A 24764-nucleotide genomic window follows, 5' to 3' on the forward strand; every position below is an offset into this window, starting at 1 on the left:
TGGCAAATGCATTTCTAGTTCTGTACTTCTGATGCACTTGGATTGAGGAAGTAAAATAATAAGAGGCCTGGCAAAAACCTTGGTGTTGTTTCTATGAATTAGCAAAAGTGAAATAGTTGTCTTAAAAAAAAAGTGATTGCAAGACTCCCGCACAAAGTACTTACAATAAGGTGCCTTTATTTATACAATAGACTTTTAAATATATTATTCAAAACACTTTTTTTAATACTGAAAAAGGTTGAGTACATCAAAGCCGAAAATGGCTCTGCTATACGCTGCACAGCATTGTTTGAGTCCCTGTATTCTTTTTATGTACAGAAAGCATCTGCAAAATGCATTCTAGACACAATATGCACCTTACCAGTTAGTGTCAATACACAAATTAAAATGGGAGTGATACCACCTGCATGTGCAAATGAAAGATAATTGATTTCACTGAATCAATAGATTTAAAATATAGCTTTAAAGTACCTTTTTGCACGTAAAATGAAGCAGCTTCCAAGTTCAGTAAATCTGTATACTGCAAAGACATTGAAATACATTCACAATCTATGTTCATAGAGTAGTAAGTGGTTCTTCATTCAGCCATATTTACAATAATATTGTAATTAAACTGAAAAGTACAGTTCGTCATATAGCAATCTTTGTAACACATACAAAAATGACAGTTCTGTATATAATTTATGCTCAAAATCACAATTGTCTCAAAATATTAATTACAATACAGCTATCTCTATAATTAAACATGTGTTTTATAAAATGGTAAAATTTGTAATAAAGTAAGTTGTTTTTGACTTGATTACAGTACTCACAAGTAGAAAAATGTAACTTAATAAGTCTTCAACTTGCCCAGTGTTAAGCCACCTAAGCTAGCAAAGAGGCAGGAAAGGCCCCAGTTTATAAAAATTCAGCCTCTTGTGCTGAACTGGTGTGGCTTCTTGATGTTAAGAATAAAAGCTTTTACAAGAGGGCATGGAAATGCTAGATAGAGTAAAATGGGGTGTATTATACATGTTTTGTGTTTGACTTAATGCACATCTGAAAAGTTCAAAAAGACTAGTAAGGACGACTCATTCTAAAAGTCTGAGTTAAAATTCTGCTTTTGTATAGAGCGTTAGAAATCTGGCTATTAAAAATGTGTGTGCTGAGGAAAATTAGGCTTTGCCTTTGGGTGTCAGTATTGGGCTGCGCAAATATAACTACCATTGTTGTTGGATATAGCAAAAACTGTCCTTGTTGTTCATTAACCCACCTTCTCTACACGTGAATCCAATCCAAATTACTGGTTTAGAAATAGATTTTATTCTTATCTCACACTTGGAACACAATGCAATAATGAAGACCATGAGCAAAGGAAAAAAATGGAACTGAAAATATTCAACAGCAATTCCTAAAGGAAGAAAAAATGTTTTGTGAAAGTATAAGTCACTGTTTGAGTTACATCTTAATTTTGCCCCAAAAGTACATGAAAGCTGTAAACATGGAAAACCCGAATCAATGTTACTAAACACTGTTGCTGTTTTCAATGATACATTCTGAACATTAGCAGGGAGGTGAGCAGATTAGCATTTTGCTTATATTTCTGTGATTTGCACGATTATTTCTTAGATAGGCATGTATTCTAGTCAGACACAGAAGTCAGTACACTCACAAGTTAGCTCTGTACAATGCTGAAACTACTGGTTTTAGTTTGGTAAATGGGTAGGCACTGCTTGCTGCAAGAAAGGAAAGCTGAGAGTGGTAGGATAAAGAACACTCTATCCTTTGTGGAAAATAGCTTTCATTCCAATAGCTTTCTAGGCACAAGGTTTATAATAGGTTTTTGTTTTCAAATTAACCACTGTTCCATCTTTTATTTATAAATTTGTCACAAGCAGGGCTTTTTTCCAGCCAGAACTCACTGGAACCCAGTTCTGGCACCTCTCAGGTGGGTGCCATTGCCATCATAAGAGAAGAAGGGAGGCATTCATGGTGAGTTCCAGCATCTCTTTTTCTAGAAAAACAGCACTGGTCACACAGGGCACCATCCAGAGGGACTTCATGCAACCAATGTAGCTAAGAAGTCTGCCCTTTTTGGGGAAACATTTCTCATCCAGTCACATATTTTTTTGGGTGGGTTACAACAGAAGTTTCAAATTCATAATATAGTTACCAAAATGAGGCATAGAGCCAGCCACCTAAAAATATCAATGCTGGCATCAGATCTTGCTATGTGTCTGTGTGAATTAACAGATACTGTATCTAAAACTTAACAAGATTTAGGTATCGTGGAGGGGTGGTTTTGGTTCCAAAATGGAAGCAGCATCACTGAGAAAGGGTGTGAGGCTCTGATGAGAGATCACATGGAAACAAGAAGTATGCTGACTTGAGTTCCATGAGGGAAGAAAGAGATGAGTATAGTGGCAAACCCAATAACGGCAGAAGTTACATTTTGACTGCCTATATTTGTAGTCATAGGGCTTCTGCAATTGCTGCAGCAGAACACATGACTTTGAGTCTTAATTATAGTGGTTGCCTGAGTAGTCTGGTGGTCATGTGTTATAGCTCATATATAAATTAAAATTTGCATATGGGTAAGAACAATGGTTCCAAACCAAGAAGCTTTTGAATTTATTAATGCATGCAATTGTAAGAGCAAACGTCTATACCGCAAGAGGCATTCCCACTCTTATGAGAGAAAAGCACAAGACTCTTAAGAGTACTTGCCACCTACCGTTTTTAATCAAATACTTTGAGTTTTCCCCCACAAGTGTATGTTCTGCCTGCCTGCATAGATACATAACAAGCTTGTGTCACTGCCTCCATGTAGTGATGCTCCATACACATTATGTTTTCCTGAACAGCTGTTGTGCTGAATTGAAGGAATGTCAGCCTTCCCCTTTATTTTACTTACAGTGTAGCTCTAAGGTGAGAGTTGGTAAATAAACCTTTAAGAACCGTTGCTAACAGAACTGGTACCATGGCAACCAATGCAGCAGAGTCAAATTCTAAAGAACTGTAGAATAAATGTCAATTTTTGGATTTCACTGTGTTTTTAAATCATTATCAAAAATGAAAACAAATGAATTTTAAAGCATAGGATCCCCATCTGGATAGGAGGACTAGTAAGTTTCATAGCATTTGAAGTTTTAGATCATTGATCTGGGATTCAAAGGTCACTACAGGCCGACAGCATGCAAAAACAATAACATCTTATTCTCCATTCTTGCTATGAAACAAAGAGCAAGAACATATGATTCCCAGGCCACCTCCCTGGCTTCCATGGCAGGTAGATCAACTTTATCCCCACTTGTTACTTAAGCAACCTGTCATCATTATCTGTTTTGATAAAACAGTTGAGCTGAAACCACATTCTGTTTAGTTGTAAGGCTATCCTGAGTTATTTTATGGTTTTATATTTCATTCATTATATGACACTTAGGAGAAGGTGTCATATAAATATTTTAAATAGTTTAATTATAATGTATATTCAGAAATGTTATTGCTGGTGTAAAGTGCTAAAAGAACTGAATTACATTAGGGCTAAACCACTTTTAATTAGTTACCGTAATGGTTCTTCTATTGATAAGCAATATTAAGTGATTTGCACACTATTCCCCTTCATTAATGGTCACCTTGTGGATTAACTCCTACACTGCTAGGTGGGCAGGAGCTGGGACTGAACAACAGGAGTTTACCCTGTCACGGGGATTCAAACCGCCAACCTTCTGATCGGCAAGCCCTAGGCTCTGTGGTTTAGACCACAGCGCCACCCGCGTCCTTATGATTGTGGTAAGAAATAGCAAATCCCCTTCTTGCTAATTCATTTCTGAACACAATTCAAAGTTCTATTAATTATCTTGGGACCTCTAACAGCAAGCATGGTGAACCTTTTTCAAACTGAGGGCTGCATTATCTCATGGGGCCACATGGTAGTGGTGGGTGGGGCCAGAGGCCAAAGTGGGCTGAACAAAGGATGTGAGACTATTGTACACTTGACTACATTCCAGCCATGCAAACCCATGAGAAAGGCAGAGGTTTACACAGGCACCCCCCCACACACACACCTTTTTCTCTCCAGGCAAGCAAGAGGCCTTAGCACAGCTCAGAGACACATTCTAGTTGGGCAGTGTGTGGCCTGGGGAGAATCTGAGGGCCAGACAAAGAGGTTCCTCATCCTTGCCCAAAAGGATACCTGAGGGACCATCTCTCCCCCTCCTAGGTTGCCTGCTGCCTAAGATTTGCTTTGAAGGTTCCCTTCCATGTCATGTTCCAGGCTGAACATTGAATATTGGATGGGAAGTGGCAAAAAAACACCACCTCTGTGGCCATACCCACATTATATTACCTCATTGTATAACTTCCTGACAGTAAGAGCTGTTCGGCAGTGGAATTTGCTACCAAGGAGTGTGGTGGAATCTCCTTCTTTGGAGGTCTTTAAGCAGAGGCTTGACAGGCATATGTCAAGAATGCTTTGATGGTGTTTCCTGCTTGGCAGGGGGTTAGACTGGATGGCCCTTGTGGTCTCTTCCAACTCTATGATTCTATGATCATATCTCACTATATCTTACGTCTGCTGTGTGGTGCATCTTATCATCATCTTCAGCTCTGCCTGTCTTTGTTGTATTGGTTTATATGGTTGTATTATTTCAAGCTACCCTGAGTGATGCAAATACATATGAAGGGCAGGAGATGAGCTTTTCAAATAATATTATACACATTGAAGCTCAGTTTTGCATGTTTGACACCCTCTCCCAGCTCAGGGAGTACCTTAAATTAATCATGTAAGGCACGGGTGTCAGACACAAGGCCCGCGGGCCAAATCCGGCCCGCCAGACCTTGTGATGTGGCCCGCCGCCCGCCCGCCGCCAGACCTCGCGATGTGGCCCGCCCGCCTGCCCACCGGCCACTCGCCCAGGCCCGGCGCGTTCACTTAGGCGAGCCTGTGCCCCCAACAGCAGCAGCCGTGTAACATGAGGGAAACGGGAAAACCCAGCGCAAAAAGTGAACGTCGCTTGTGAAAGCTGGGGTGGGGGTGGGGGGAAAGGGCAGCGGCTGCGGCGTCACTTATATACAGCAGCAGCAGCAGCAGCAGCAACAGCAGGAGCCTCCTTCACGGCCCGCTCCTCTGACTGGAGGAGGTGGGCGTGGCCGACGCGGGGGCTCGTTTTCCTCCCCTCACGCCGTGAGAAAATGGTGGCGTGAGAAATGGTGGCGTGAGAAAATGGTGGCGGCGGCGGCGGCGGCGCTCGGCGTCCGGGCCGCGGGGTCTCCGCCGCCGCCTTCGCTCCTGCGACGGGGCCGGAGGAGGCGGTGCCAGGGCGGGCCTGAGGAGAAAGAGGCGGCGGAGGGCGGAGGGCCCCGGTGCGCCTGCGGGCCGCGGCGCTGCCCGCCTCAGGGCCCTGGCCGCCCGTTTTGCCGCAGCTGCCTCGGCAGCTTCTCCTCGCAGCCGGTTCGGACCCCCTCGGAAGGGGAGACGCCGCCTCCGCCTCCTCCCCCGCCACCGCCCACCCAGGCAGAGCGAGGTTCGGCGACCGCCCGTGCGCGACACGTATAATGTGAATGGGTTGTGTGTGTGTGTGTGTGAGAGAGAGAGAGAGAGAGAGAAGGAAATGCACGTTGACGTTGGCTGCTCGTGTTTCTGCCTACGTGGGCAGCGGAGCCTCAGGGTGTGTGTTTTTTGGACAGGCGCCCCAGTTGCCAGCGAAGCATGTCGGGATGTGTGTGTGTGTGTTTCTTTGTTTGTTTGAAAACAGCCGTGTGCTAGGGGTCCATGTTTTATACATCTTGGGTGCATTCGAAGGAGGAGTGTAACAAGAACATGCATTGTGCAGTCAGTTGCAATTGGCTGGGGCTCCTTTTTGTTTGCATTCTTATCTTGTGCATTGTCCACACCCCTTGGCACAGTTGGCATCAGTCTGAAGTGTACAGTATCTTGTGAAGTGAAGGAGTCCTGTGTGTGTATTTCTTCCTTGCAGGGGCAGGTCATTCAGGGGAGCAGTCTCTAGACATGCCCCCTTCAATTTTCTTTATTGCCTTTATATCCCACTTTCTCTCCAAGTTGCTGAAGGTGTTGTATTCTTCCTCCCCATTTTATTCCCACAACAACCCTGTGAGGTAGGTTAGGCTGAGAACTAGCCCAAGGTCACCCTAGGATAGGGAGTAAGAGGGAAAGTAGTGGAAATACCCGGTAGAGGTGGAGGAGAAATACTGTTCAGTTTACATTGCAATGTGAACCTACCTAATTTGTGCTTCTGGAAGCAATACACAAACCAAAAATTAATTGTATTTCAGAATTCACACTTCTCCCAAGCGCCTCACAGCAGCGGGCGGGCCGGAGGCCGGGATTTTTGTTTGTTTTAGCTGCTGTAAATATGAAATTTACTTTCAAAAATCCCTATAGTTTAAGCGTGTTCACCTGACAGGTTCCCATTCTTCTGCACTGCAGGCAGAATCCACCCCCTTCCCAGTGCTAAATGCAAAGCAATATGCTCCCTGTGCATATTTCTTAGCCTGTACTTGTGCTGTTGAGGTCCCATCAGGCATAAGGAAGAATCCTATATAAATGTGCTGTTGAAAAGCAGGTGCATCTGTGCAGCCAGTCTCCTAATTACAGCAAAATAAACATGTCTTGAAAAAGGGTTGTAATGATGGCAAATTCCTCAGCCAAATTCAGGGCATGCAGCCATTCTGCTAATAACCCTAGACGCCAACTAAGTACATGCAGGTAGGTAGCCGTGTTGGTCTGAGTCGAAGCAAAATAAAAAAATTCCTTCAGTAGCACCTTAAAGACCAACTAAGTTTATATTTTGGTATGAGCTTTCGTGTGCATGCACACGAAAGCTCATACCAAAATATAAACTTAGTTGGTCTTTAAGGTGCTACTGAAGGAATTTTTTTATTTTGCTAAGTACATGCAATTTATTCTGAAACAGCACCAATCTCTTTGCCAACTTTATAGCAACTTAATTCCATGCTCAAATGTCATTTTGAATAAGGTCACAAGGATGATTTTTGCTTGTGACTCCATCATGCGATTTAAAATCCAAACTCCCCTAAGCAACACATGTGAATGACAAAATCGATGAGGTCACGCAAGTAGTGTAACAGATAATAAGGCTGCATCCAAATATTCCCCCCTCCTTCCCCCCCTTGTCTTTCAGGGAATCTTGTCCATCACTACAAACCTCTGGTAAATTTCAAAGAAGCCCCAGCATCCCTCAGAATACACTTTGAAAGCCACTGTTCTTTCGGAAGGAATACCACCTCCCCCTCAAGAGCAGGGTCACCTAAATGTATGGAAGGTGGTCAGAATATGCACCTGATCCTAAAGTTCCAGGTGAATGAGGAACCATGAGGGGAGAAAAAAGACCATTGATACACACAGAGACCATTGGTACACTCACAAAAAGAGAACACAGATTTGCCTAAAATTTACGTATGTATAAATGTTAATTCAGAAACAATTACTAATTTAAATAGAAAAACAATAAATGTCACCATAGCGGGCAAAGCTGTGACCAGGTATATATGCTCAGTCTGCCTGGTCAAGTGCTGATTGTTAATCTTCAGAATCTCTGCTCTCCCTTCTTATGGTTCTTTATGTTTAAACTAGGTATGGGCAGGACAGCATTTCAAATAGAGGACTCCTTCCAACAGAGAACTATTTACTGTAAAGTAGGATACACATCCAGGCAGGGCCATGGGGTCTTGGAATTGAGTTTTTTTGCAGCAGCAGGGATGGAATTTAACATAGGCATGCAAAGCTGGTGTGTCTCTTTGCTTTGGCAGTGAAAAAAACCCAACGTATGTTTGACTATGTGCTGACACAGAATTATCTGTGCTTACGGTTTCTGTTGTAGCTTCGCATGTGATAATTTATCGGTCTCCTTTTATTGAATTATGAGTTCAAACCTTAGACGTGACCAAACTCATCATTTTGTTTATCCCTTGGAAACCAGTGCTCTACTAAAATTAAAACAAAACTCAGCAAATTGCTATTTCATCAAACTCCTGACAGTAAGAGCTGTTTGGCAGTGGAATTTACTACCAAGGAGTGTGGTGGAGTCTCCTTCTTTGGAGGTCTTTAAGCAGAGGCTTGACAGGCATATGTCAAGAATGCTTTGATGGTGTTTCCTGCTTGGCAGGGAGTTGGACTGGATGGCCCTTGTGGTCTCTTCCAACTCTATGATTCTATGATAGGGGGGGGGGGTCTGCTTATTATTCTGCTTAAAAGTCTGAGCGGTAGACTTTGGATATATCCGTGTCACTTTACAGTGGTATAAGGACCATAAACTACAATCAAATAACTCAAAAATGCCCAAGAAAAGAAAAGTTGATGCAGAGGGAAGGCAATTTCAGGAGAGATGGGAAAGTGAATACATGTTTGTGATTAATGGAGACAATAATTTATGATAATAAAGAGTGGACACATAGTCCTACAGATACAACCGGCCCTTTGAGGGTGACCAAACTGCTGATGCGGCCCCCGATGAATTTGAGTTTGACACCCCTGATGTAAGGCATTGGATGCTATTCGGTTACGTTTTACTCAGAATAGATGCATTGCAATAAATGAAAATGATTAACTTAGACATTACTACTCTGAGCAAAACAGTTGAACACCACCCATGAAATTTAAAAAGGCAAAGGGAGGAATTCAGTGTCTCACCATTACATTTGTAATGGCAGCGCAAGCATTTTTGCTTGCCAGTCAGAAAGATCTCCCTCTCCTCTACCCCCCCCAGCTGATTGGGTGTCCAGAAATAGGGGGGGGGAGCCCTGTTGCACTAGCAGAGCTCATTGCACTGTCTCCTGCTAGTGCAAATATTTAGTTGTATCAGGCCCAAAAGTTTTAAAGTGCAATTCTATAAATGTCTCCTCAGAAGAAACCCCCATTACGTGCAATGGAATTCATTCTCAGGTAAGTGGATATAGGACTACAGGTTTAATTTATATATAGATTTCATTTTAAGTGTCTATAAAAATACTATTTAATAATCCATTATATTTCACTTAAGATAGACTTTGTGGGAATTACAGTTTTAAATAGTTTTCTTTCTAAAGCCATGAAAAACTTTGAGGCTTTGGCTGGGTACACACACTACCTTAAATGGGCATGCTTCCCCCAGAGTATCCTGGAAATGGTAGTTTATCCCTCACAAGGCTATTGGGGTAGGTGGGTGTCATGTCTTTTAAAGGTGTGTTGTGCACGCAGCCTGTGTTTTGATGGACAGAATAATTAGTAAATAGCTTGTGTGTGCTTCTGTGTTCTGAAATCACATGACATCTAGAAATAATTAAAATCATCTTGAAAAAAGCTGGTACCAATGCACAAAGGCTTACAATGAGAACTAATATGTAATCCCATGGAAGTTACATTTATATAGGTATCCCTCCCAATGATCAGTACTAACATATATTATTATACATTTGGCACTATGTTTGCCATTGGTCCAGCAATTGGCAATTTCCCTCCTATATATATATATATATATATATATTCATTTATTTATATATATATATGTATATAAATTTTTATTTAATTAAACATTAGATCTGGCTAGACATATTTTACTATTTATAAAAAATATTTAGACAGTAAGCTCACGTTGAATAACTAGGTCTACTGTATTCTGGAAACTCTTCAGTAGTAGTACAGCTTTTTCATGTTCCATATGTACAAAACTGTGTCCATTTGCCTGTAACAGACAAAAGAGAAAAAATTATAACTAGATATCCATTGTGGCTACATGGGAAATACAGCTATAAAATCAACTGAAATCCTACAAGTGTATAAAAATCAGCTGAGAAGTTACCCCAGTAAAAGCTCCATTCAAATTTTGGTTTTCCAAAAGTCTATGCAACCCCATAATGGTGTAGTCATCTATTGCTCTCTTGTTTATTTCCACCTATACCAATTTATTTGGGTTTATAATTTTCAGTTTCCAGGAATCTGCCTCAATTCAGCAAGGAGACTTGCTCTCGGAAAGAAGCTACTCAGGTTTCCATCCTGATCACATTGGTTTCTGTGTATGTAAGTGTCTCATAACAATAAATAACTACAACCCGCAACTCTTCTACTTGGATGAGTGCTATCCTGGTTGGACTAATTCACATTACCTAATAGTGTGTTAGTGTGAAAGAGAGCTAACTGCAAGCATGAGTTCAGAGCGCTTGAGTTTGGTCAGTCCTGCCTTCCACATCGGCACTAACGCTGGTGATCTGTAAGCCAAAGAGATCCTTAAGTGCTGTGTGAGGTTTAGGCCGGCGTTTGTGAAAAGAACAACTATTCAATGACAGCAACTATAATTTATAAATTGGGCATGTTTGAGCATGCGGAGCCCTTGTACAAAAGCCAAGCTTAACGCTGAGAATACCTATGTACTCCACGGATTAACACATTTTCATAATTGATTTTGTTTCAGAGCAAAGACACCAGGAACAGAGAATGAAAAAAAGAAGTGACAGTATTGAAGAAGAAGGGTAAGATACTGTTTTGAGATGCCAAGCAGGTACACAGGCCATGGATTACAGAACAAACATGTTTTGCCTATTTCCATGATTTTATCTGTAACACATAAAAGCTTAGAAAATGAAAACCAACTTTCTCAGGAATCCAAATTTCCCTGTTAAGATTACTTGTTAATGTATACAATTGTACACGTGTGTAATATGCTCTGTTCTACAAGTCATCAAATACAATGCCAGTCCAGATTAGCAAAGCTCTTATGTTCGTCACATCAAAAGGAAATATTTTTCATTCTTCAAGGTCTCATACCCTGAAGATTTCATCCAAGTCAGAATGCAATGCAGTTTATATAAGACTTCAGTTAAGACCTGAAAATGTTCTGTGAAGGTGACAAGATTAGGTATATAGCATTTGTGGAAATTTAAGGGTCTGTTAAGGAAAAACTGAGACTTTGCTTGGGATGGTAATTGCTTTCAAAGCATCTGAGTTAGAAGAAACCTGGAGATCTTGACTTCAACATATTGACCCAAGTATATGCCATATAACCAGTTTGCCCACCCCCATTTAGCCTCCTTAATCCAGATTAGCATTTCATATGCAGTAAACAGAAGCTACCTCAATGGTGTCAGAACTGACCAAGATGTCTGCAGAACATAATTTTAGGAAGATATGTCACTTGCTTTGCTGGAGTTACCAATATATTCCCCTCACAGTCTGCACTAGTTATTAATATGCCTGAGCTTCAGAATATATTTAGGTTTCTTTCTAGTAATAGTAATTCAGGCACTGAAATATCTTTTTGAGTTCTCTTTTCAGAATAGCCATTCATTGTGCATCATACTCATATCTATACAGTGGTACCTCTACTTACGAATTTAATGCGTTCTGAACGCACATTTGTAAGTCGAAAAAAATTGTAAGTTGAATCCCATAGGAATGCATTGGGAGAAAAAAATCGTAAGTAGAAAAAATCCTATCTAAACCACATCCAAGATGGCGGACGGAGCTCTATTCGTAAGTAGAGTTATTTGTAAGTAGAGGTACCATTGTATTAGATTCAGCAAAATTAAATCGTAACAGATTCAGAATTTGATTGTTTATTTTAGGATTTTTTATTACTACTTTACTTTTTCATTCTTAACATTCTAAAATAGTTGAAACAGTTGACAATTTTATTTCTTGCATATTAATATAATTTACCAGTTACTGATTTTCATTCATTGTATGCATGAATTAAGCATATTTATTGCATGCTGCGCCATAGTTCAAACCATCATCTACAGAAGTTAAACTTTGGTAAAAAGTAACCAAACAAACCCTTATCAGATATTTCAGTTCATTTTATATGCCTGTAAGAGCAAATCCAATGTTTTCCAAGAGACATCACAAATGCCAGTCCTTTCCCCAAGGTCGTTGGCATTTCTTTAGTACCAGAGTTGGGAGATAATGGCCAAATCATGATCTGGCTGGTGGAACTTTCCCTCTCATGTTCAAATTTCCATCCTCCTTGGTTTGCGCACATCATTATTTACTTCACAATCTGTGAATTCCAATTCTGGCTTGGATGAAAACTGGTTTACTCAAGCCAAGAAGATAAGGAAATAAATCAGAGCATACGAGTGGGAATGAAACAAGCCAAATGATGGTCAAACCATATCTGAACAGGCCCAGTATTATTTTCATAAGAGGGTCTTAATTCATTTCCCTATTGCTTCTTCTAAACTCAAGTCTGGTGACCAGCATTGTAGAAATGCTCACTCATTTACAAATACTTTAGTCAAAATTTTTGACAAGAAAAGCTAGAAATGTATGTCAGGCTGTCCTGGAAAAACAGTTTAAAACAATGTTGGGGGTTTCGGTGGCTGGAATCTAGCCTAGTGTATTTGAATCTGTGTTACTGAATAGCACAACCCACATTTATTCAGTTTTATCCTCCCCACCTCCCAAAGGAGTCCAAGATCATCTGCCTTTGCAAACTGCAATTATAATAGAGCTATTTTAAAAGGTATGTATGATACTACATGCTTTATCCCATCTTTTCCTCCAAAGACCTCATTGCTGTATGCATGCTTCTCCTTCCGCACCCCCCGCACCCCAAAACACAGACAAAGAAAACCCAAGATAGTGAGGATTTTGGTTTAGATCTTCCCCAACCTAAATCTAACACACTAGGCACTGAGCCACAGTAACTCACCAAGTGATATGGTGTGAAGGGCAGCCATTCAAAAGAAAAAATCCGAATGAGCTGATTGGCATCCCTAAGGCACTTTTTGATTCCCAACAGATACAGTTGCCGTAATTCATATACAGAATTATGTACACAGAACTGCATGTCCAGGCTTCCACATTTACTTCCTTCATTATGCAGAGAGCTGTCCCCCGTATTTAATCAGAGAAGCACCTGTAGATGGTGAAGCACAGGATGTGTGCGAGATCTTTCCATGCCTCCAAGGAGATGACTAGTTTAGGGTCTTTAATTACGTCTGTGTGTACAGAGTGGTAGTGGGGGGGAACTCATAAAGTTGCAACACAGTGTTGAAAGTATAAGCATAATCAGGTAGGCAAGGAATAAGAAAAAATATAACGAACAGAGAGCCCACACACTAAAGAGAAAATTCTTTTATTAATTTAAATGTTTTAACAAATAGCAGGAAAATAATTTAAGAGAAAGAGTACAAATTCCAGACAGATCAAAGACATTCAACAAAGCCTTGGATTTAGTGTGCAAAACCTCAGAGGCATATTTTCTGAGAGCCAGCCTGAAGCTGGACTCCATTTAGATTTTAGATTTGTTTGTTTTCTGTAAAGGCTGATAGTCTGTCATGTTGCAGTAAATGGCCTTAAGTGCAAAACATCTGTCTGCATGTCCCTTTCTCGTATCCTGATGGCCTAATTTTGGCTTCCAACTGAAGGACTGAAAAACTCTTAACAGGGCACATTTCTCCATCCGGTTACCTCCAGAGTAATCCTATTGGTCTTTGGGGGGGGGGGGATTCAGATGGATTGCTGGCTGAAAATGAGTGAACCCATTATTATTTTTGGTTCTGTTTACCTGAACATGATGCAGTGCAAAGGGCCAATAACAATGTTTTTTTTTTTATCCAAGGGGTACATCAAAAGATCAGAACATGATTCCTAAACATGCAGTGTGGATCATCTGACACATGGTACGTTGGCAGGAGTGATTTACCTTATAAGCAAGCTTTCAGCCCTCCTCCTTTTACAACCTTTACCTGATAATTAGATGCAGTTGGCTACAAAAGTATACAAACATGAGTTCTTAAGGATTCACTGGTATAATAGCACATGCTAGAGGGTGGTGGTACAAATGGGGGCAGAAAAAGGAATCCTAAATCAAATGGATTATTAAGGGCAGAATTAAAGGGCACATAAATTATAATTCTATTGAAAGCATAAAAATCCAAATTAGAATTACAGTGAAACATAGACCCATTCAATTTTCAAAGGTAAGGTGTAGTTAGTGCATCCAAGCCTACTTGGTTCCACCTTGAAGGGCCACCATTACACTTTAAGCTCACAAGATTGTTTCCTTACAGATACCAATGTATGCCATGGATAGGGTATTGATAGCAGTATTTTATGTCAAAAGTATTATGTTTCCAATGTAGTGAAAGATGGTAATTTAAACAGAGCTCTGATAATGATCATATATGATTCCTTTCCAACATAAACCTAAAAAGTAGTTGCCTTTCATAAGAACTGCATGCTGGACTTCTGGGGTTGGGAATACATGTTCCATTTTCCTATGGTTTGGCCTTGAGATATGGGTTTACTTGAAACAGCTTCAATTACTTTATATCGCGGGCGTTATTGACATATTTGTCATAAAAAGAATCAGAAGTTAGTCTTGTGATGAAAAAAAGTTCTTTGTTGATGATCTATATCAATACATGAGGCAGGCAAACAATATATATTTATATCTCAAGTTCCTTAACTCAGACGTTTGATGATGCATTATAGCAGATTGAGTGAGGCATTGTTTTTTTCAGGGAACAAGACCCTGGATTTTGAAACTGGCTTTAAGAGATATCCAGTGCTTCATGTGTACTCAGTGCCATCTGTAATAAGAACAAATATATTTCAGAACCTCATTTGCTAACTTTGGTTTACAAAAAAAAATACTTCAAATTTATACCCATTTTGAGACTTACCATGAAGCCACCCCAGGTTTGTTGACCAGTAGTCAGGGTAATAACCAGGTTCTGAAATCTGAAAAAGGAAAGTATTGTGGCTGTGGTTTGGCTACTTTGCCACTGCCTGCTTTCTTGGTACTTGAATGCCAGCAGTTTATACTGAAAACCCACGACACAATCCATATGCTAAGGAACACATGTAACAGTTTAGTTCACATGACACGGATGTGCTTGATAGTTTAGCATTAATAATTCTGCGTTGGTTTCATGCCAGAGGCGAGTTCCCGTGGAAAAAGGTTATATTCATCACTAGATGTGATGGTGACAGACCTATTTGTTTAAGCTCAACTTGACCCCAGTCATAAATAGCAGGTTTGAGTTGGAGCTGTACAGGTGTGTAAGGGAAGCTGAACTTTTGCTGTGTACCTCCCCCAGCCACTTACTTAAGCACTTCTCTCACAGCTGAGTTAACTTCCAGCTCTGAAACTCAGCTGAGGTGAAACACAGCGGAGGGGAGTGATGGTGAGGCGGCAAGTTGCTGCTCTAAAGGTAAGATGACCTGGCCCCCATTTCAAAACAGACGAGTGAAGTCCAAAGCAAGGGCAATGGGCCAGCCTAAAGGGAGGGAGGGAGAATCGCGAGGCAAAAGGGGCTGAGCTAGCCTCCCACCGGAGTTTACATTGTCCCACCCACGCCCCCCCCAAGAGCCACCGGATTGGTGGCTCTGTCGGTGGGGTGGCCAGGATATTCCCCCAGAGTGACGTGGGATGCAATCCTGCCCACACTGAGGGGAGGGGATGCGTTCAGGGGGCCAGAGCGCAAGGTGTTCCTGCTGGAAGGCAGAAACGATTTAGTAAAAGGTTGAATTATTGCCTCGGATTTTGGAAAAGTTAACACTGGATTATGATCATAGCTGCCAGGTTTCCCGTATTCCCCGGGAAACCCCCGTTTTCCCAGCCATTTCCCGCTGGCAGCCCGGATTTTAAAAACCCTCGTAAATTCCCCGGATTCTTACCGGCCCGGGGAGGCTCCTTCTGCACATGTCTGGAGTCTTTAGACATGTGCAGAAGTGATTTCTGGCGCTGCGGCCATTTTGGAAATGGGCAGAGCATGCGTAGAAGCAACTTCCAGTGCCACTCTATCCAGTTTTTGTTTCTGCCCTTCTTGAAGAATGTGGGCAACTGGGGTATTTGGGAGGGGGGCTAAGCAGTGACATTTCCTTGCAACGTCATTTTCCCAATTACAGCAGCCCTTCTGCCAGCTAAAATTAGCCCTGAAATGAGAAAGATAAATCTATACTTTATGTTTCTGATCCCATTCAATTCTAATTATTTGTTGTTGTTATTAATAATAATAATAAATATCAGGAAATCCAGTCTTTATTCTCCCATGTCACTTGCAGTTTTGCCTTTAACCGTAGCTCTCTAACAGTGGTTAAAACGCAGCATAGGACCTCAGAATATTTTTTCTTGTTGATATTTCTAGTGAGCAAAATACTCTAATAAAATTTTAGGACTTACAGTAAGTGAATAGCTAAAACGGTATCACGAGAATTCATGCAAAGTATGCAATTCCCTTAATTACTTTTACGCTGAAATGAAATACTATTTCAGAGATATATGCTGAGGTTGAAATATTCAGGAAGTTGAATTATTCCCATCATTATCTTTTTAATATACATCACCTATGGCAATATGATGGTGTTGCTTCAGCTTTCTGACTTACCATATGATTTAGTAAGACCTGAAGTTGTCACAACTAATTTATGCAATGAAAATTATTTTCCGACTGCTATCCTAGGTAGCAACTCAAAATTCCTTAAGCGTCATACAGCCTCTGTTAAACTGACAAAGGAGTTTCTCTGGCGTACACACATCCTCGTCAAGTGCTTGTGTGCCACTTGAGTATATTGTGGCAAGTTTTTGTGGCGAGAACACAAAGATCAAACTCATCCTTGCTGCACCAGTGAACCCTGCAGCCTCCAGGGCCTAGTGCACACTTTGTATCTGTTTTGTGCTTCACCAGATATCTTACAAACCTCATTCCCAACTACCGTACTACCTTAGAGGTTTCCAGTCTCTCAGCATCTTAGAACATACCAAATCACATTGACTTGAGCCACTGTAGGTTGCTCAACCTCTTGTGCCCTATTTCAAGCTTGTACTACCAGGGGCAGCCTGAAGCATTTTGGCACCTGAGGCAAAGTGCCCTGCTGCTGCCCCCATGATGGGGAGGGGGCAAACTGCATAAGGGCTTCTTCTCGAGTGACTGACTTACCCTGCCTCATAGGCGGGCCAGCTCTCTGCACAATAAGACTTGTAGGAAGTCCCTTTGGTGATTAGAATCCTGGAACATGGAACTCATTTTTCCACCATATTAAGGGAATGTAAGGGGGAAGGTGAATTATATTTGGGAGCTTCAAATAACCTTGTTAGGATAAACTAGGTGTTCAACAGCAGATAAAGGTCTGGACAGCCAGTTGCTACTTAAAAGCTGAAAACAAAAGGAGGGTACGATTTTCAAGGGAGAAGTGGCAAGTAGGTGCGGGTGCTCAACCCTTTTCCTGCCCTCCACTTCCCTCTCTTCCTCAGACTGGGGTTGCCAAATACAGTGGGGCTGGGGCTGCAGTGAAGAAACAGCTGAGGAAGGAGGGGAAAGCTGCTAAATTCACATCACCTATCTCTCCTCTCCTGCAACTTCTCTGCCGTGAAAATTGCACACCCCTCTGAAGTTGTTTTGCAGTGGCCAGAGTTCCAATCCAGGTATGCCAGTAAATTCTTGTTCCCCTCTTAAGGTTATCCACAGATTCACAGAACACCAGGGAAATTACATGCTCTACAAGTTACTTCAGTAATCAAACTAGTTACAGTATACTATCATTAGATAAAGCTGACAGTAAATAACAGCTGAAACAAATGTAGAAAATATCCTTTGTTTGCAAATTCAGGTGTTAAGTTTATTTTTTTAAAGCATTTGTGGATTTCCTTCTATTTCTCTATAGAAACCAAGAACATTTGCTCTGTTAATATATAGAGAAAAGGAGATGGGCCTACAGTGAACAAGAGAGAAGGAAGAAGAGATGTGCAATATCAGTACAGATAAATGAATAAGTGAGAAAGTAGGAGAATGAATGCAGGATGCATGACAGGCGCCTATGGGGGGAAACAAGCACAAGAGGAGCTTGTTTTTGTTATTTCATTAACAAAAGTTCCATTGTCAAAGAGACAAGCCATTTATAAAAGTGAAACAAATGCTGCACAATAATCATATATTTGGTATAAACTTAGTGAGTTGTTGTACTTATGGATTCGAATGCCATTCCGTGGGCCACTGAGCCAGTTCACAAAACTTATCTGTTGTGGTACCTAGCAAATTATCAAGTTAAGGACTTCCTTGTTCCATACAACTCCCTGCTTCATGTCCTGCTGGTGGTTAAACAGTTGCAAACTTAATGATCACCTAACTGTAAACCATGCTGCTAAACCAAACATTGCAACAAAACCCCTTTAAAATAATTATTATTTAATTGACACTATTTTTCTGGTATGCCCTTTATAATGGAATGTGTTGCAATGGCAAAACTGGTGTCAGGTGACCATTGTGAATTATGATTCAGTAGGTGACCACCATGATAACTGTTATCTCAGCAAGATCAATAAATAAAATAGGCACATTCACATGGATGCTCCCTGGCTCTTTCCCTGTTGTGGACATATCATTGTGCCCTAGGAAATGGAAAGATATTGAGGCCCAATATCCTTCTGCAACTGTCCTGTTCTGCAGAGGGAGAAATCAGTGGAAACCAGAAGGTGCTTCAGAATGCCTCTGATATGGCTATGACCACTGAAAAAAGTTGCCTGCAGGCTTGCCTTTCATTATTGCAGAAACAACTGACTCAGACAGAAAGCGTTAACCTTGAGCAAACTACAGTACAAGGTATCTAAATTATTTTTGCTATGATCTGTTTTGATCAAATGTTTTAACAGTATCTCTTCTATGTTCTAATTTTAATATTGAAGAACAGCAACAAATATTGAAAAGTAAGCATGGAAAAAGTGTAAAGAAATAAAAAAAAGAAACAAAAAAGAACTGTAAAAGGGAAACTTGCCTAGGACCATCCCTGTCATTAGCAATGGTCTAAGCTACATTTTCAGTTTTGTTTTGAGCATGAAGAAAAGTAAACTGGATGTGTCCCTGTGTTAGTACGAAGGTTTTGTAAATATTCAAAAACCCCAGAGGTTGCAATCTAGTCATACTACATTTCATTACTGTATAACCTAAAAATCAAACAAAATCTGTTCTTCAAAAATATTTGGCTCTTTTGTGTTATTTTCAATTTTATTACCACAAAATCACAGTTGAGGGAGAGAATGATGTGGATCGTTGCCCTGATTCTGACACTGTTTCTGATATCAGTTGCACACAGGCATCTCCCCAGCTGGCTTCAGTTTAAATGGAGCCAATGCAAAAAAAAAAAAACAAAAACAAACACACACACACACACACACACAACATGAAGGAGTAAAACACAAAGTTCTGTATGTTAGCAATATATATATTTAGGAAAACTTCAGGCTGGGCAAACTTCACATTGTTTTTTCATGGAAATCAAGTAAAAAAAGTTATTCTTCAACTTGCGGAATCAATTCCACAACTGGGTCAGAGATGTAACAAGTACCTGAACCCACAAAGGAAGCAACTAATTTGTCTCTGTCACACTAGCCATTTTGCTTCTTCATGGGCCCCGAAGACTACTTAAGCCACCCTCTCCACCACTGGGCTCACACCTACTCACGAGGGGGTCGTTTTCACCAGTGCACATTGCCATTCCTACCAAACCTGAATCCCCACCTGAGGTCATCTAAAGGTTACTATGGGAAGGCAGGGAAAAGAACAATACCGTAGCATGCACATGTGAAGAAATATTTGCACTGAATCCATGCTTTTGTTAATTAAAAGATTTTGCTTACTTGAATAATCTTATCACCAGGCTGGAGCAGGTTGGATGCTGGTCCATCAGGCTGAACCCTAGTAACAAAGATACCCTATAAGTCAGAAGTAACAGAGGTTAGGAAACTATAACCAAGAACTAGGCTCAAGGTTTGTATATGAACTAAGTGGACTGCAATAATTAATATGCCTATGTGCTACACTAGCTGGAATCCAGCCTACTTGCTGAATATTACAAGTTCTGTACTAGACAACATCTACTTATAATTTAGAAAAAGAAGCTTGTGATCAAACCAACAGTTCATTGCTGAATTAAATATATGTCATGGTGCATTCTTATTTTCAGTGTTATGGATTGGAAAGCAGGCCCTCTGAAGCCCTACTGCACATATGTATGTTCTCCCTGTAGTGATTTGGATCTCTGCCACAAAACACGACCCCCTGCTTTATCTTGCCTATGGCCTTATCTTGCTTATCTGCCTCCATAACATCAACTGTTTTTACGAAAGAGTCTTTAAGAATGAAGAGCTATGGATCTGCACTGAATCTGCTTCCACAAATGGTTTACAGCTCATTCCTCTGAAGAAAATGATGTAGGGTGACTTTAAGCCATGGTTTAGTGCAGGCATAGACAAACTTGGCCCTCCAGATGTTTTGGGACTACAATTCCCATCATCCCTAGCTAACAGGACCAGTGGTCCAAAACATCTGGAGGGCCGTGTTTGCCTATGCCTGGTTTAGTGTTAGAGGCAAACCAGTAATTTTAGAAGAGAAAGAAATAAGGTAAAAATCAGTACATTTATCAATGCTTTAGCATTGATTGATGATTTTTATATGCTAAATGATTGCTACTATTAACATTTTTGCTCAAACAGTATGAGATCTTGCTTAGTGTAGAGCTAGTGGAATACATCTTAGTCAGAATTCATAAACTAACAGCATAGCAAACTGTTATTGACGGTGAATACATTCCAAAATATCTCATATTGCTTTTTCATGCTATTATATTGCTGCTTATTTGAGTTCAAAATCCATAGAAAAAAACATTTACAAACATCTAAAATTTCATCTATATAAAAAGTCCAGAAGTTATTGTGGTTCTCCTGTAACTGCAAATTTCTTTGGGGTGGGGTTTAGGAATATTTCCCCCGTAGGGTCCCTATCAGTGGTGAGCAGGTTACTCGGTATCAAATATGGTGGGAATGGATAGCTATTTACATAAAGGTACGTAATCAGAAGTACCACCATGGGTGAGCTACACCTGCCCTGATGATGCCAGTGTGAAGAGAGTGAAACAGCTTTTGCCCTTCTTGACTGCCATTCCAGATTGCAGTTGTTTATTTTGTCCCAGATCATTTAGTAGAAGTCAACGAGAAGCCAGTTCCTGTTTATATAACCCTATCCTTGGAAACTGACACTTCCTGTCCCACACCTAAACCAAAAGCTGGATTTGAGAGGGAATGAAGAAAAATAAAAGCAACGCTTCTGGTATGGGAAGAGGGAAGTGTGCCCAGTTTGGTGAACAGTAGCTAGAACTAACTTTGGAAGAGGAGGGCTGGCCCCACCCCTTGCTTTGTCTAAGGCAGCTTTCCACAACCAAGTGCCCTCCAAATATTTTGGATCAGCCCCAGGCAGTATGGCCAATGGTCAGGGGTGATAGGAATTGTAGCCTCAAACATTTGAAGGGCACCAGGCTGGGGAAGGCTGGTCTAAGGCCATAATCTCAATGAAGGGTGGAAAGGAGGAAACGAGAACTGAGGCCAGGAAGGGAACTGTTCATACTTTTCACTTCCTGCTGCCCCACTCAACAAACCTGATGGCCCTTTGGGTAGTTCAGATCAGCACGTGAGACCCAAGGCATTTTTTATCACCCCTGCAGAAGTGGGATAAGTGCTGAATGCCTTTCTGAATGCCCTATTCTCATTTACTAATCAGGGTAGTTGTAAAAGTGTAAAGTGATAGCCCCTACAGTCTCTACAATCCCAGAATTTGCTGGCAACACGTTTGCAGACATTCAATGACATGTATCCATAGCCAAAGATTATTTGGGGATCATAATACACAGTAGGTCAACCTATTTTCTTCAGCTCCTTATCTTGATTACATTTTAATTGCAAGCAAAGGAACAGATGTCATGAATATCTGGACTTTAACTACCCTTAAATGTTCAAACTGCATTATTTGATCACTAATTCAAGCAAGAAATTACCGGTACTACTTTACCTTGTCAGAAGGTTTGAATGGATTTCCTTGTCCACTTATTCCTCCACTGATACTAAATCCAAGACCTGGATTCTTTTCTATCCTCACACAAAACTAGATGTAAAAGACACAAAATGATGCTTAAATGCATGCATTTAATTAATTGTCACAAATTTGTTATTTTCTGACAAATGTCAATGAGGCTATTCTAGGATTAATTTTTTTTATTTAAGAAGGTTATTTGTGGACGTACTGTGTTATACAATGTAAAATGTTTGAATCAACTGTGACGTATTCTCTTTAAATTGCTTTTCTTACTTAAAAAAGCTGATGCAATCTTATTTGTTTCATGACAATTAGAAACATAATACATAAAAAGATAATTTTAAGATATATTAAAACTGCAGAAGAAATGTTTTGGAAAATCTTCAAACTCCGCCCCCCCCCCGGCATCAAAATGTAGTCAGATATAGTTAAAACATATTTGGCAAATAGAGATGCAAATGAGATTTCAAATTTTCGCTTGTATGCCAGTAAACTGAAAATAATTTTGAGCAGGTCAAATCCATATTATTTACAATGGAAATTCTACATAAGCTATAGAAAGAAGCCATCACATTTCCATTGCCTTTATGGAACTATAAATATAACTAGAATCCAAACATAATAGCAGTCTAATCAAATAAATTGCTTAACTTTGTTGGGCTGACTCACGTGGCCTTTTAAAATATGGTTATCGTTACATGCTGAAGTCACAATGAATTGACTTTTGTTGTCCCACTGTTTGGTTTTGCAAATGCTTAGGACACATTGGGATGACCACCTTCTAGGTTTCTACAACAAATTATTAAGGATTCCTATGAAGTGTTGAGTTACAATTTGGAGCACACCAATCTCACTACTACTACAATAAAAAATCCCTCATAGTGACTTCATCACATGAAAAAGACAAATAATGAATTCGCAGGTAATGCATGATAACAGAGATTTATAATCTACACATACATGCCTTTTTATTTAGCAATTTCAAAAAACGATAAATAGGAAAACTTTTTCACAGACTTAAAAAATAAACCTACCTTTTTGAGCCATCTTGCATACAATTCCATTCACATCTCTCATCCTCATGCCATTCTGCTGCATGCTCACCTGTTCTGGATAACCATCCATACTCCTCTGCCCTTTAGTTTGAATGACACATCTCCCTGCTTGTGGTGCCCGAGTGCTCTGAGAAGGGATCTGGATTGGCAGTGGTGGCTGATACTGCTGGATGGTCACTTTATTCATGTTGCTCTCATATGGCTGCTCACGGCTTCGATGTTGTAGACTTTGCGATCCCATCAGAGTCTGGATATGGCTACCTGCCTGTGGGTAACATTAACTCATTAGGCCAGAAATTTAGAAAACTGAAAAAAGCACTTTTCTTGAAACTTATACACACACACACACACACACACACACACACACACACACACACAAGCTCTTGAGTATAAACATATGAAGTTCTGACTTTTTCCAAAGTCAATCCTTCAGCTATATTTGAATGGTAAGGCATAGAAAATCAATTATTAAACAGAAGCATTACTGTAAGTGGATAAACGTATTTGTTATTTATATTAGTACCGGTACCTTCAGCTGAGTGACAATATCCTCCTTCCATCCATGGAAGGCTTCAGATGCAGGGGAGAGATCCTGCCAGCAGAACAGGGAGATGACTTTTGTGGATTCCCCTCTCTTTGCTATCTCCAGGCTACCACCCACATTGTTGCAAAGGGCTCTGAATGTTCAAGAACCCTATGGGAGGAAGTACTAGGGGCTGCAGGAAGAGGCTGAATGGAAGCAAAGTCTGGATCACACATAACTTCTGTTGGATCATGCCTGTCATGAGTCCCATGGAGAGGAGTCAGATGAGGAAGAGTGGAAGAAGCTCAGACAGCTCAAGGAAGCTGACCTAGGGGAAGGTTGCAGTGGGTTGAGGAATGAAAACTTGGGACCCCTAGAGTAGGCTTGGGCAAACTTGGCCCTCCAGATGTTTTGGGACTACAACTCCCATCATCCCTGAGCACTGGTCCTGTTAGCTAGGGATGATGGGAGCTGTAGTCCCAAAACATCTGGAGGACTGAGTTTGCCCAAGCCTGCCATAGAGGAATCTGATCTGGAGGAGGATCTCGGCAGAGTAGGAAGAGGAGGTCTGTATTCTAGGGATGGTCTAGTGCAGGCATAGGCAACCTTGGCTCTCCAGATGTTTTGGAACTACAACTCCCATGAACCCTAGCTAACATGGCCAGTGGTCAGGGATCATGGGAGTTGTAGTTCCAAAACATCTGGAGAGCCAAGGTTGCCTATGCCTGGCCTAGTGGTCTGTTGGAGGTTGGCTCATTTCTGTTATATTGGAAACTTCAGGTGCTACATCACCAGCTGCCAGTGCCCTCCCCTGTCAGCAAAGAGCCCTCCCCTATTTTATACTTTAATAGGTATTATTATCATCATCATTATTAATTTTATTTTTAAACCATCTATCATCTGTTTAGGGACCCAGGTGGCGCTGTGGTTAAACCACTGAGCCTAGGGCTTGCTGATCAGAAGGTCGGCGGTTTGAATCCCTGTGACGGGGTGAGCTCCCGTTGCTTGGTCCCAGCTCCTGCCAACCTAGCAGTTCGAAAGCACGTCAAATTGCAAGTAGATAAATAGGTACCGCTACAGCGGGAAGGTAAACGGCGTTTCCATGTGCTGCTCTGGTTTGCCAGAAGCGGCTTTGTCATGCTGGCCACATGACCTGGAAGCTGTACGCCGGCTTCCTCGGCCAATAATGCGAGATGAGCGCGCAACCCCAGAGTCGGTCACGACTGGACCTAATGGTCAGGGGTCCCTTTACCTTTACCTTTTATCATCTGTTTAGATCCCTGGGTGGTTTATAAAATAATCAAGGAAAATACACACACCAGGGGCAAATAATAAAATATTAAAATAATCATATAAAAGCGATCTATAGTCATAAACAACATCAG

At 40.9% G+C, this 24764-nt stretch overlaps 2 protein-coding genes across 19 annotated transcripts in view; one reads left to right on the plus strand and one right to left on the minus strand.

Moving 5' to 3' along the window:
• Window positions 1-21783, plus strand: part of LRRC40 (leucine rich repeat containing 40) — a 44242-nt gene extending 22459 nt beyond the window's left edge. The window contains exons 15-18 of one of the 17 annotated variants that reach the window (XR_004692998.2): window positions 9924-10015; window positions 10407-13617; window positions 15067-15153; window positions 17196-19123. Coding sequence is in view for 5 of the 17 variants with exons in the window: in XM_060276821.1 (XP_060132804.1) it covers window positions 9924-10116 (193 nt within the window). In the remaining 12 variants the exon portion in view is untranslated. The other 16 variants (XR_004693002.2, XR_004693001.2, XR_004692997.2 and 13 more) reach the window with 16 other exon arrangements.
• The window catches only part of LRRC7 (leucine rich repeat containing 7), a 108917-nt gene continuing 93725 nt past the window's right edge, over window positions 9573-24764 (minus strand). For both annotated transcript variants that reach the window (XM_060276820.1, XM_035122021.2), the window contains 4 exons: window positions 22906-23121; window positions 21778-21870; window positions 19575-19649; window positions 9573-9680 (listed from right to left, as the gene is read on the minus strand). In XM_060276820.1, coding sequence (XP_060132803.1) covers window positions 9573-9680; window positions 19575-19649; window positions 21778-21870; window positions 22906-23121 — 492 coding nt within the window. The remainder of the gene's footprint in view (window positions 9681-19574; window positions 19650-21777; window positions 21871-22905; window positions 23122-24764) is intronic.

This window comes from Zootoca vivipara, chromosome 7, assembly GCF_963506605.1.
Source record: "Zootoca vivipara chromosome 7, rZooViv1.1, whole genome shotgun sequence".
NCBI lineage: Eukaryota > Metazoa > Chordata > Lepidosauria > Squamata > Lacertidae > Zootoca > Zootoca vivipara.